Genomic DNA, 14,011 nt, shown 5'->3' on the forward strand with positions numbered 1-14,011 from the left:
GATCTAGGAAACACCTTGATGTTTTCTTCTGCAATTTTCAACCCAATCACGTAGTCAAAAACGTCTGGGATCCTCCCTGGGCAACTGTGATCTCCTTTCTGCAAACCAGACCTCATATTCTGAGGTGTGGTACAAGCTACAGCTCACGCAAAAACTTCAATTGGGATTTTTGTTTGTTTTTGATTTAGCTGGGGCCAAAACTCAAGTTCTGTGTAACCACGTTGAGAGGCACAAATCCAAAGGATGAAGACAAAGGTTTTTTGGTAGTTTTACACAAATATCACATAGCCCTCAGACACAAAACCAAATCCTATTTCTGAACATTCCAACAGCAGTTCAGAATACTTTTTTCTCAACAAGTACTTACTGAACTTGTTTTAACTTAGGTAATCAGCCTAATTAGACTGGTTAACAATTAAAGCACGGAAGGTCTCTGAGTGAACTGTGTTCTGCACAGACTCCAATAATGTGAAACCTGAATTCTACAGTGTAAGAATAGATTTAATCAATTTATTAGTGCATTAATCAAAAATTAAAATACCACAAGATAAATTAGCTGGTTGGTTTTTTTTTTTAATCTATTATTCAAAGAAAAAAAAAATTACCTCCACACAAAAGATCCTAAGATCAAGGCCATATAACTTCATCTTCTCTGGAAAGTGCTGATAAGCATTGAAATATGGAATATGACCTTCAACAACAAACCTGCGTAAAAAAGCGAACACAAACAGCAGTTAGCACAACAAAAGCATGTTTGTTCTACAATTAATCCATGTATCAATTTCTGGTTCAAAACAACATCTGTATTATACTGCCTAAGCAATACTATCTGAATTCCACACCCCTAAATGCTCCACAGGATGAACATCAGTTCCATCCTTTTAACGGGCCTTTAAATTCAAGCTCAGCTATGACTGACGAATGGTGATGTTACCACAGCATGCTTACAATCAGCAGGCTTGCATACAGTTTGTTCTGCACATTCTTCAGCTCCTGTGTTTTTGAAACTGCTTTCTTTCTTGTCTTTCTTTCTAAACGTTAATGCTATAAGTAAATTTTACAAAATGAAGATGAAACACCTTCTGTTGTGAGTGAGGCAATGGGGGGGAGGGGGGGAGTCAGAGAATTATGAGCACACACCCAGAACCACAACTCTGATAATTACATTCTGTAGTCTGATTAAGGTAAAAAAAAATACAAAAAAAATACAATTTCAGTGAGCAATTATTTTGCATGCTAATAAAATCCAAAATCATTTATTTTGAATTTGCACCCAAACAATGCATTTTTCACTAAAAACTGACTTGTAGTTTACAGTAGTATTTTGGATTTTTTTTTTCTTCCAGATCCTTATTGTGGGATTCAGCAACATCTACCAATAACAAGACACCAGCACCTCCAAACCCTAGGCTTATCCAATACTGATGCCCACAACAGGCAAAGCAAGCACTGAACAAGCCTGGATCTTCATGACAGAATGGGCACTGCTCTCGTTCCAGATTAAAGCCTACTAACAGCCTTCATAGGGCTCAGAACTGCCTTCCTGGATTACTTTTCTTCAGAATTTGAGTAATAATTTAGATCGGACTAAGTTAGCACTTCAAACAGATCAGACCGTTCTTTAAATGGTATCAGATCTGAAAACAATTTTCTCCCCTGTGCCAGCTGTGCCTTCTTTCTGCACAACATCCCTCTGATCTTGCTACACAGACTGGCAAGGTCTACAAACTCCTACAGTATTGGTAAAGCCAGGCTCTGCATCTGCTCCCAGCAGAGGACAGGACCTGCACGCCCTGATCACCGGAGAGGTCCCCTCCTAGCAGCTGACCAAGTTCCTCATAGCACACAGCCATCTGTCACTGCCACTCACATCGTGTCTGGAGAACAAAACAAGACCAAGGCAGAAGAATGCCTTCCCTGACAGAGCGCTCACTTCTCCCCTCACACACAGCAGGGCACAAACCCACCTCTTCTTTTCCACTACAGCACCTCCATCACCCCTAGCTGGGTATTACAGAGTACGTGTAGGAAAACTGATTAAAATTCTGTTTTAAGAGCCAGTTACTGCAACTGGCAATGTGTGCTGCCCCACATGCTTGCTGAGGTTACCAGGCAGACCCAGCACCCGCTGTGTGCTTGCCACCCTGCCCGATGTGCTGAGCAGCTGCCCGGCAGCTCTGTGCAACCAAATTGCAATAAACTGAACAATTTCAGCCTGAGGAATGGTTCGACAAGATGGACTGAAACAACCAAAACCATAATTGGCTGTACTTCCCTCCTCCTGTTCTGGCTGTGTGCTCCTGGAGCTTACCATTCTCTTCTACAAATTTAACTCACAGAAGCAGCAAAAGCGTCCCTGTGACCCTACTATCAGAAGGAAAGAAGGGTTTATCTGCTGTCATCTAACAATCAGAGGCTAACAGGCTGCTCACAAGTGCCACAACTGGCTTAGCAGTGCCAGGAAGAGGGAAGCACACAAGCGGCTCAGCTGATTGCAAGTGCTGCCTGACTTCTGGTAAGGAGCACTCACAAAATTAGCTGCCAGATCTGAAAGGTGGCTCCAAGAAACTGAGAGCAGCAACTCCTGAGCAAGCACAGCACCAGCTGGAGGACAAACAATCAAGGCACAGGGTGTGGTGTGGCCTCGATTGCAGCTAAACCACCCGTAACAGCTTGCTGCCTCCCAAATGGGAAATCCCACCCTCCCCACTGCCCTCTGCATCACACTCCTGTCTCCTCCCTGCTGACAAAAGCACTTGTGTCTCTTCTACTGAGGATTAGACTGAAAACAGTCTTTTGTTTTCTAGGGTTTGACTTAAAACAGACAGATTTCCAGACTGCTGACATTACTGCCAGCACAACGTGGTAAGGGATCATGTTGAAGCAAATTACACGGCACTAAAACGCCCACTGAAACTTTCTTCTGCAAATTTAGTTTTCTGCTCTGCTTTCAGCTAATGTATCAACAGCTAGGTGAATGCTAGTGCCCAGCACAAGAGAAAACAAGCAGTATCTATGCACAAAAGACAAACAACGCCTACAAAAGTGGTGGTTGTGTGTTTTTGGTTTTTTGCTCTTAAAAGTTCTCACTAACTTGGCTTTACCACGTCAAAGCATTGCAACTGCTGAAAAAACAATGACGACACCTATCCTAGCCTGAAATTACTGTCTCTGTGCAAAAAACATGCTCTTCTCTCAGGTGGAAAGCTGCTTCTATGTTTCAAAAATCCCTGAAACAGCATAAATACTCTGCTATGAATGCAACATGCCAATGATTCAGGATTTTAACACTTACTCTAAAAGCCTGGATTTGGAATGGAATTGAAAATAGTTTAACTGCCTGCTCTTCTTCCAGCCCTCTCATTTAACAGATGGGTGATCAAAACACTCACAGCACAAAGTTGTATCAGTGAAGTGCCTGAATGGCCCATACAGCACACAGCATATGTGCTTTTAATTACAGCAGCAGCATACATTAGTCAGGGCTAAGTGCAAAGAAAATCCTGCATACTACAAGGAAACGATGCATCTGTTAAAGCCACACAGCAATGCCACAAACTGATTACAAGTTCAGTCTTGCCGGAGTAGCCGGGTATAACCTCATTTGAGAAGCAGTAGTTGTCAGCCTCTCGAAGCCTAGCACCTCGATCTTCTTCTCCCTCCACAAAACCCCCATTTTATTAATTAGTTACAGAATGCACTGCATGTAGAGAGAGCGTTGTGAGATGACTCACAGTGGAAAAGGATTTACTATTACGCAGACTAGAGCAGAAGGTTGTTAAAATGTTATTTTTAAACCAAAAACGTCTCTTTCAGAGGAGGTAATTGTAGTGTTTTTCTGCTAAGTGTGTCAAGTAGCAAGGAGGAGTGTATTTTTGGTGTAGTAAATCCTTTAAAACTTGGCAGGCTGCCGCAGTGTGGTGCCTAAGCATGTGTCACAAGGGAGGAGCGGGAGTCAGCTGACTGCAGGCAGGGAGAAAACCAACTGAGGACAAAAAACAAGGCAGAACTTTGAAGCACAACTGTAATTCAGATGGTTTAAATAACACAATTTGCTTACAAAGATTTTAAAGGTAACGCTGAATATTTCATGTTTCCATCTCTGCTCTGTCGCTATTTTGATCTGTATCTCAACACATGCAAAAATGTTAACGTTGTCTGAATTTTGAGCTTAAATATTCAGCCGTCAGAAAACAAGAGTTTGATGATAGTTCACGCAGTTTAGAATTCTCTGCCCTTCTTCATCAAGCTTGTGAAAGGAACTTAAGGGTAGGGAGGGAAACATGATAATGTAATTACAGTCTCCTACAACTATCGTAAAACTCTGCAATACAAACGGCAGTCTTTTAAACATCACTTTTTGCATTTAATTCACTTATGTTCAGTGCATTTAAAGTCACTGAATCATTCCGATCCCCCACTGGATTCATGGCCTTATATAGTGTCTATTAAACCCATACAACGTCCCTAATTAAATGATACATTCTTTCAAATCATCTTAATTCAGTTTCCAGTTATTAGTTTCTGATTATGCTTTTCTCTGCTGTATTTGGTACCTGATTTTTATTTTTTTACAAAGACAAAGGATGCTCTCCAGGTTCTGAATTTTCCTGGATTGTTTTTGCAGTCTCCAGATTTTGAAGACTCAAACACAACAATACACCATTAATATGGAATCAACACAGTCCATCTCACTACTGCATTCTATTCTGACCTAAACTGACTTTCATAGCTTTTTGTTTTTGCCTTCTTACTGAAAGTTGGTTTTGATTTCCGCTGTTTATTAACCTACTCAGTATTTACTTCTGTACTGCAGGATACTTACTCTGAATTCTGAATGCCATGGCATGTTGCTGAACATTTTAGAAGCATCTTTTACACAACAGCATATACAGTTATGCAAACATGCAACAGTTTGTGATTGATGAAGGCAACAGCCATCCCCTGAACTTAAATCAAAGGATTAAACATTAGTTTAACCAGTTTAGTGTACCCAGTATTAATTGCTATAGTTAGTTCAAGACATACAAACCTCTCCTGCCACAAAAGTACTTTTCATCGCTCTCAGAAAGCTTGTACAAAGCTAGCAAGTGCAGGGGGTTTGGCATCCAGAGAGGCACATCAGGGACTGGGATAAACTCACCTTGCATTAAACCTTCAGCAGCAATACAAGTTACATCCATCACAAGTATTGCCTTGCCTTCTAGTCCACAGGTTATATACTTGGAAAAAAAAATTCAACAACTGAAGCCTATCTTATCAACTGAATCTTGAATCAGTTTTTCCTTATTCTGTCCAAGTGCAATTTGATCTGCCCGCCTACAATTACCTGATCATTTTGGCAAGAAGAAAAAGACATTTTCCCCATATTTCTAGAAATGGACACTATTTCAACGACGGTTAAAAAAAATATCAGCATACGAAAGGTTTTACAGAGCAGCCCTAAGCATTTCTGAATGTAAGCTGCTTTGGTCTGATTTAAAATATTTATTGCTAACAACAGAAAAAAGTTGACAGCTTAATCCCTTAAGAAAACAAGGAATATATTCGTACCCAAATCATAGGGGGGAGAAAAGAACTACATTGTCAGTAATAGCTTGACAATCCCCATATTTAGCATCAAACTATATCGTTACATTGTTTTATATCTACCCTATTAAAAGCTCTTTATTCTGAACTCTGATGATTACAGATACAAAGTCATAAAGACAAAGAAGAACTCACTATATCAATTTCTGAGCCCCACTCCATTACGTGAAGCTACTTAGTTACCTTCCAGATCTCTGTATACTGCTGGCATTGTTTGCATGATGACACTGACGCAAGTCCCAGGGAACATTTACTCATTTAGTTTTGGCTTGCTGACAACAGCAAAAATAGCAAAAATGCAACCATGCCTATTGCTCCAGTGAATCTAAAGAAATTTCAAAGGAGAAGGACTAAAAGCTTCTTTAGCTGCTAAACCTTCTGCCTTGCAGGTCTTTGAGTTTCAGTGCAAACAACGGAAGAGAACGTTCTCTTGAAGCAGCTGCACAAATTCTTGTGTCACCGCATAGTTATGGATATTAAACATAAGGTAACTCACTGAACAAATTAGTAACAAGGTAACAGTAAAGATCCCACTAAAAATATATATATTAGTTACAAAAGCAACAGCCATCTCAGCAGAGACCATTCATACCTTAAGAGCTCAGATAACGTCATCGGTTCTTTCAGCCAGAGTAATGCCATGTAACAAAACGAAAGGGTCATTGGCATTGACATCCTCAATTTGTCCTTTCGGTTCTTCCTTACGTACAAGCTACCATCTACTGACCCAGAGCATACAGAGGTGCTTTCTTTGGTTTATGTTAAAAACAGAAGAGAAAAAAAGTAATTGATACAACATACACACAATCCATAGGGTACAGAAAACAAGACAAAGGAACATACAAGTACTCTTGTTCAGCAACTAATAACATTTCCAAATCATTACTCTGCAGTTGTCTGATAGTCAAGGTACTTCAGCTTCACTCTAGTTTATTCATTTGCCATTATGTAATAACCTGTCCCCTAAACAGCTATCTCAATTGAAACATTGAATCACATGAAAAGAGACCTCATTCAGGAACCCATAAAAACAGAACCCTTTGGTCTCTGGACCTTTTGGTGGGAGCAACACTTTCCAGCTTTTCAGAAGTCTGAGTTTAACCACAGTCGTGAGCTGGAAATACTATTTTCCATTTGACAGATAAGGAAGCAGTGGAGAAATGGGGAAAAATTCTATGTGCTTAAACCAACACCTTGGAGATGGGGATTAAAACATAGTTTTAAGCTTCTGCACTGTCAGAGCTTTGACAAGAACACAATCTACACTGCAGAGACTTTACTGAAGTTAAGGTGTGTATCCATCTGCCATAAAGTAGGTTGTTGGATATTTTTCATTTAAATTCAATAAAAAAAAAAAAAAGAACTTGAGAACACAGAAGTATCAAATGGTAAAGAAGGTTAAAGAAAACCAAAACGAACCACAAAACAACCAAACCTTCCTATACTCTCACTGAGATGAATCACCAGAGAGAAGCAGCAATGAGAAACTTAATTTATGGGATAGACTTTGAATTAAGAACCTTTTCAGCAGTGAAACCTCGGAGTTCAGGGAAGGAGGAACAAAAACTGAAAAGTTCTTCTTCCCTACATCATGAATACGCCAGGATAAACGAAAATGTTTTGTTTCTAAAGCACGCCAACACAAAACATCAACTCTGACTCTGTAGTGCCTTCTCCACAGTTCCCCAGACTGGGCAGAAAGTGTGAAGACTGACACACAGCTCCCAACCTGGGAGCTGCAGGGTCACAGCGAGCAGCCTGAGCGGGGAGCTGGGCAGCGCCGTGGTTAAGGCGGTAGGTGAAACCCAGGTCTGTGAGGTGGCAGCGGGCAGAGGTCTGGCACCCACTGACACACTGGCAGGCAGAACTGCAAGCGTTGTGTTTCTGGGTCAGAATTAGTCTTTGATGCCACCTACTGGCTCCTCAAAAGAGGAGACGGCACGCAGGGGACACAGACTACATGAGAGGATCCTGAGATGGCTGTTGCGCATAGGTGTGCTGGGGAATAAAGGCAGCAGCCTTCAGTTAATCCTTTTAGTCAACAGTTTCACCTTTTACATGGATACATGTGCTTAGGCAGCTTCACGACTGAAGCTTCATTATTAATTTCACATTCAACTCAATTTAGAATAATCCTCATTATATTTGTGGCTTTAATGATAGCACACAATTTCCTTTTATTTCTTGTAGCTTACGCAAGACATGACAACATACAATTACACACATCTAATAATTTAAGAGTTTAATAGGCTTCCCTAGCAATATCTCAGCACTACACTCAGTGGAATTTGCTATTATCCCCATACAAAAATAACCAAAAAATAATAAAACAAAAAAAACCCACAACAATTGCATGTTGGAGCAGCCTCTTAGGAGAGTGTTGAGGTTTCCAGTCTGTAGCAATAACAACTCAGTAGAAATGGCACTAGGAGGAAATGAATCAATCTTCACCACCATTTATGGTCTACCAGAACACATCTAGTATTATTTGTATCAAATTTCAATATAGTAAATAATCGCTGTGCTTCTTTGATTGCTCCAAAATATGCTTTTACTGTCACTGAGCTCTTATCTACTTCAAAGGCTTTTAGTGAAATAGGTAGGACTACTTAAAGGTTAATCTGTTCTCCACAACAACAGACCAAGGAGAACACATTACATTACGGCCTGTCTTAATGCTGACTTTTAGATACATATAGGAGGCACAACTCCTAAAAAAGAAAGGAGCTCCTTTAGACATCTAAAAGGGAAGAATTCAACTGAGTATTTGCACTAGAATTTTTTCACTGTGTTCTTTCCTACTTAAGGAAAGAATTTGTAAAACGTATTTGTAAAATGCCCTGAATCTGCTGTGTATGAACACACAGAGACTTTTTACCTGCAAATCTTAACATTTTAGTATATTAGAATGAAAAGTGCTTGCATTATGTTCTCAAAAGTTTATGTTGCTATTTTTGCCCTATTTCCCCCTTTCTAATCCTGTTCAAGACTTTTAGTTTCTTAATATTTCTAATTGCTGTAGCTCAAGTTTCTCATTCTGTTTTCATTTCTGGATTGTATGAAATAAAAATATAGAAGGACAAAATTATATTACTTGGATGGTAGATGGACAATATCGCAGAAAAACAGAAGTAGAACATAAAGAGGACCTTTTAACGTGGGAACAGTAAACACTGAAACAGACAAAGAAGGAAAAGACAAAGAATCAAGCTTAAAAGAACAATCAGAAACTCAAAGTGCAAGCAAAAACGTTCAAATATGCTTTGAGTTGTATTTCCATCATCAGACATCACAGCACTGCCTGAGATTATACTTGCCCACTAACACCAAAGACTCCAATTTTATGGAGTCTTTTCTTTTTTTAATCAAAATGTTTAGAATTCTGTCGATGTTTTCAAGCTCATTTGTGAACAGAAAGGAGAATCTGAAGGAATGATACAAGATTTTGGATGAAAAAGGCTATAAGGGTAGTAAACATAATGCAGGACAAGGGATACAGAAGTACCAAAAACACTGTTAAAAAAAAAAAAAAGAAAAATACATATGGGACAGAGAAAAAAAAACAACACATAACATGAAGAACATAAAGGAAACAAGAGAATCAACTTTTTTTTAAACAAAGAAGTCAGGACTTGTTAGGAACACGTAGCTTTGCAGACAAAATAGCTTTTTCTTTCTACGTTCCAGACAGGATGCATGGGGCAACACGGCTAAAAAATACAACTTCCCTCTGTATTTCTAGATCACATTCAACTTTAGAGGGGAAAAAAAAAGTCTTCTGCTACAGATAGAATATAAAATACCTCCGTAGCAAATAGGATTGAAAACTCTACACTTTCCAGCTACACATCAAAAAGTCCTTCCAATTAATTCCACACAAATACACCCAAGTCATTACAAGAATGGTTTCCAGATACTTCACTTCATTGCTCCTACCTGAGACCTTGCCAACTGATGAGGCATAGCTGCAATCTGTCTGTAGATCCCCGTCACTTTCAGAGACAGATAAAAAATGAAGCAGGCTAGGTTGCTCTGGTTCACTGTCCATATCTGTACTGCTATCACATACCTGTTTTTGTAAATATGACATAGTATTATCTACTGTTAGTAACTGTTTAATCTGAATAAACCAAATAAAGCACAACAGATAGAAGATCTAGTACATGAAGTTGAAACCCAAGCTGTTCACATATTTACCTGCTCTATGAACCACCAGTATGTAAAGAAACCTTGAAAAAAAATTTTCTTTGTGATTCTGTTACATCCCAATTGCCTACAATGACCAGAGAGGAGGTAATTTATAGAAGCAAAGCTTAATGAAATAAGTAACTTCAGGAGACTGGGCAACTTCAGGGACTGTGGTATTCCATTTAGAAGACATTCTCACTGAAGTGAGATTAATGTGAGTTAGGTATGCAGCTTAAAGAAAGTTTTTTGTTGTTACTCTTTAAGAAAGATAACCAACATCTCATAGGATCTGAGCTTTTCACTTACTGATAATGCCTTGATAGTTTCACCAGCTGGTCTGTTGCAATATGCCTGTTGGCTCTTCTGAAGGTAACGCCTCCAAAAATTGCACAGAATTTCATCCTGGTAAATACAAATGGACAGCGATTCGTACAAGGTTTACAGAGACAACGTTACGTTCTGAGAAAACAGAACCTAACAGAATTGCTAACTCAGGAACCTCAACAATATTCCAGCTCTGATTTCATTACCTCCAGTTTTTAATTCACGTTTTATAACTATGAGGAAAATTAAGTTTGATTACATGCACTCAGTATATATATATTTTTTAAGAGAGAGACTTGATTTACCCAAAAAATTACAGTATCCTTAAATAACACCCCTGCTGCACACTCACAGTGTGCACAACTCACAGTTTGTAGGATCTCTACATACCTTCATTTGTGGGCACACTCCTAATGCTTCCAAAGCTTCAGCTTGTTGCTTTAGTACCAGCTGAAAGCCTTCACAAACATACCACTCCCAGCCTTCATCTATTAAAAAGAAAGTGTTTTTTAAACCTTAAGCATGGTATTTTCACTTAATATTCTGTTATCTTGTACCAGGACAGAGACATATCTCTATGAAATAAGTTCAGATACGAGAGCAAAGACCATTACACTGAATATTCCATTAATTTCCACTTACTCACAGGCTTCAGAAAGAAGAAATATTACTGAACAAGTGATGTTCTAACCACATTTCCAAATACTAATATATTTCACTATCATTTCTAACACAGCATTTGTAAATGAGGAGAGAGTTGCCTAGTGACCGATTTTAAAGTAGGACCTGCTGTTGAAAAAATGAGATGTCTTTTCTTCCCTATCTTGAGCATGAAAAGCTGAAACACACTGCATTGCAGTACTTCATCAGGCAGATATTAAAATATATATATATATATATATATATATATATATATATATACATATACATATATATATATATAAATCACCGTGTTCTTCACCAGTGTCTCTCATGGGATCATACAGGTTTAACTGAAAGTTTCTCAGACATTCAGAGCTTTTATCATACCTCAGCATATGATGAATTTCCTAAGGCCTGCTCTAATCTATTCACTATTTCCTCAGACAGCATTACATTTACTTTCCGCCATACCTCTCGCCATACCATATTTACAAATCCTTTCCACATGCTCTTGGTCTTAAAAAAAAGTCTCTGTAGCTCCCAACTCTCTTTGTTTTCACTCCATCGCTGTTATTCATTATTTTTCCTTCCAATCACACCTTGCATCTCATCATCTTAAAAGTTATCTGCCCCAAGTTAATCCCCAGCATTAAGGATGCTGGCTTTACCCGTTAACCACAGATACAGCTTAACCCTACACACGTATGAAAATAAACTGTCATAGCCTCGTGCAACTGCACTTGCAGAAGGGACCGTATGAAGCTAAGAAGCATGGGGGGATTGCTGATGACAAGCCCAACATGAAAAGTAAAAGGCACGAAGTCTCAGCACTGACTTTTGGAGCAATGCAGGAGAAAGGCAGGTGGAGGTGTTAAGGCCCTTCTTCACTCCTCCCTTCAACTTCCCACAATTGCTCTTTTCAAAGGAATGCAGTCATCTCCTGCCACTGCAGTACAGTGAAGATAGGTCAGCCTATCAGAGACAAAGATAGCTCCGTGCTTCATGTAGCACTGTAATGCATTTTTGCTTTTTGAAAGTGGCCACAACAGCAAAACAACTCTCCAGCCATGAGAGTACACACACACAGCTCCAGCAGCAACTCTACTATAACACGCATAGCATATCACCATATATAACGGCCACTGCTCTTTCGAATCATGAAATTAATGCAGAGTGACTTGGGATAAAATATGTATTACCAAACTACTTCAGACTAGCTATTCTAACTGCACAAAATCCCATCCACTTAAATCTCTGTGTAGGTTGCAGGGTCAAGTGCGCACAGGGCAAGCTGGGCACACATTTTGAGAGTGGGACCATTGCCACATTTCATTTAGACACACACACTGCTCTTTTGTGACAGTCACCACAAAGAAGGAACAGAGGGATCACCACATCTGGATGAACACTATGCACCATCTTCAGTGAGCCGCAGCCTGCACAAATCCAAGTGGCAGAAACACCAAGCCTAATGCACAACATCCACAAACTTCATGGAGGCCACCTGTGTCTCTGGAACTCACTGAGGCTGGGGCTGCTTAAGGCTCTGTCAGTGTCTGGGGATGCATTACATTCCTGTTCTTGGTCCTTTTTAGATATCTGCTTTCATCCACAGTTGAAGACAATGTGCTCAGTGAATCAGTGCATCCACTCATGCAGAACACAGAGTTTTCTGTACGTACCAGTTTTTTTCTGACTTCTAGAGCCTTTGGAGATTGTCTGGATTCTTGCATTAGGGATAACATCGGTGCTTACAACTTCTCGAGTTCTCTGCAGAACAGTAACATCTTAGCAAGAAAAATGCCAGACCTAATTTGCATCAATCGCCCCATAATAAAACGTAATGGAATTACTTGTTCTGTTTTCTTAAAACAGACAAATATTTCATTCAGAATTAGCAAAAATTGGCTATTACGGTCCTGGACATACAGCTGTCACTTGTCAGCGTGTCACAGTGGTGCCGTGCTGCAGCACAGCAATATCCAGGCAGTAGTGTTAGGACACCCAGGTCACGCCATATAGCATTTTTATAACCTAAAAACCAGGCATAATCAAAGTAAAGCAATCTGAAGGCCAACAGCTCCGCTTTTTACCTCAATAACATTGTGGCAAGTTCTGCAGTAAAATCTGCCTCCATCAGTGAGACCCCAGTTTACTTCTGAACACTGTGCACAGCGCTCATCAAAACCTCCCTGAAAGGAGAAAACAAACAGTTTCACAGGCTCAAGTACAGCAGATAACCCCCAGCCAGGCTACTGCACAGCTTTCAGGATTAGCTACAGCAAACGCATGTCCCTGAGGTGAGTTGATGCAGACAACGGGTAGTGGCAGTGTTTGCTGTTAGCTCGTCCCAGACAACAACGTGCAAGCTGGCAAGCGCCAGCACGCGAACTTCAGTATAACGGGAAGCTGGTAACTAAGTCAGTGCCCCAGTAATCCACCCATCAGAAATAGGAAGGGGGATAGAGGCCTGGAGGTGAAAGAACGAATCTCCAGAACGGCGCAAAACACGTGGAAGAAGCCTACACAACGCACGGAGAGCCGTGCCTGGGGAAATCCGAGGGGGGAGGAGAGAAGAGGGAAACCCACAGAAGCAGCAGGAAGGGGAGCGCTTCCACAGCCCCACGGGCCTGCCGGGCAGCTCCGCGCTCAGGCCGGGCCCCAACCCCGACACCGAGCCGGGAACGCCGCCGGGGCCTCTCCCGCCCCAGCGCCGGAGCCCGCAGCCCGCCCCCCGCCCGCGGCCACCGAACGCCCCGCGGGGCAGCGCCGCCCACGCGGCCGCGTTCCAGCTCGGCGAAACCGGCCGCTCCCGGAGCCGCCCGCTCCGCACCGCGTCCTCCTCGTCCATGCTGCTGAGCGCCGGGCGGCCGCTCCGGGGATCCCACCGCCGCAGCCGTGCCGAGCGCCCGCGCCGTCGGTCGGCCCGGAAACGGCAGCCCCGGCGCTTGCGTTCCGGCCCTGCCCGGCGGCCTCGGGCGGCCTCTCGGGGCACGCGGCCTCCCCGGCCCGTCAGCGCTGGGCCGGGACGGAGACGGGAGGGGGGCACGTGGGGCTTCTTCACTGAGTGGACGTGGGGGCTTCATAGAGTCACAGAATCGCTCACGTTGGTAGAGACCACTGAGATGATCTCGTGCAACCACAACCCATCCCCACCGTGCCCACTGACCGCGTCCTCAGTGCCACATCTCCACATCCCTTGAGCGCCACCAGGGATGGTGACTCCACCACCTCCCCGGGCAGCCTGTGCCACTGCCTCACCGCTCTT

At 41.7% G+C, this 14,011-nt stretch overlaps 1 protein-coding gene across 3 annotated transcripts in view; it reads right to left on the reverse strand.

Annotated features, from left to right (window-relative positions):
- TAF1B (TATA-box binding protein associated factor, RNA polymerase I subunit B) overlaps positions 1–13,744 on the reverse strand; it is a 44,202-nt gene extending 30,458 nt beyond the window's left edge. For 2 of the 3 annotated variants that reach the window (XM_048936205.1, XM_048936206.1), the window contains exons 1-8: positions 13,577–13,744; positions 12,837–12,935; positions 12,426–12,513; positions 10,492–10,589; positions 10,084–10,179; positions 9,526–9,658; positions 6,182–6,338; positions 606–705 (exon numbers count right to left, since the gene is read on the reverse strand). In XM_048936205.1, the coding sequence (XP_048792162.1) occupies positions 606–705; positions 6,182–6,338; positions 9,526–9,658; positions 10,084–10,179; positions 10,492–10,589; positions 12,426–12,513; positions 12,837–12,935; positions 13,577–13,594 (789 nt within the window). In that variant the 5' untranslated portion in view covers positions 13,595–13,744. The remainder of the gene's footprint in view (positions 1–605; positions 706–6,181; positions 6,339–9,525; positions 9,659–10,083; positions 10,180–10,491; positions 10,590–12,425; positions 12,514–12,836; positions 12,936–13,576) is intronic. The other variant, XM_048936204.1, reaches the window with a different exon arrangement.
- Positions 13,745–14,011: the final 267 nt, after the last annotated feature.

This window comes from Lagopus muta, chromosome 2, assembly GCF_023343835.1.
Source record: "Lagopus muta isolate bLagMut1 chromosome 2, bLagMut1 primary, whole genome shotgun sequence".
Lineage (NCBI taxonomy): Eukaryota > Metazoa > Chordata > Aves > Galliformes > Phasianidae > Lagopus > Lagopus muta.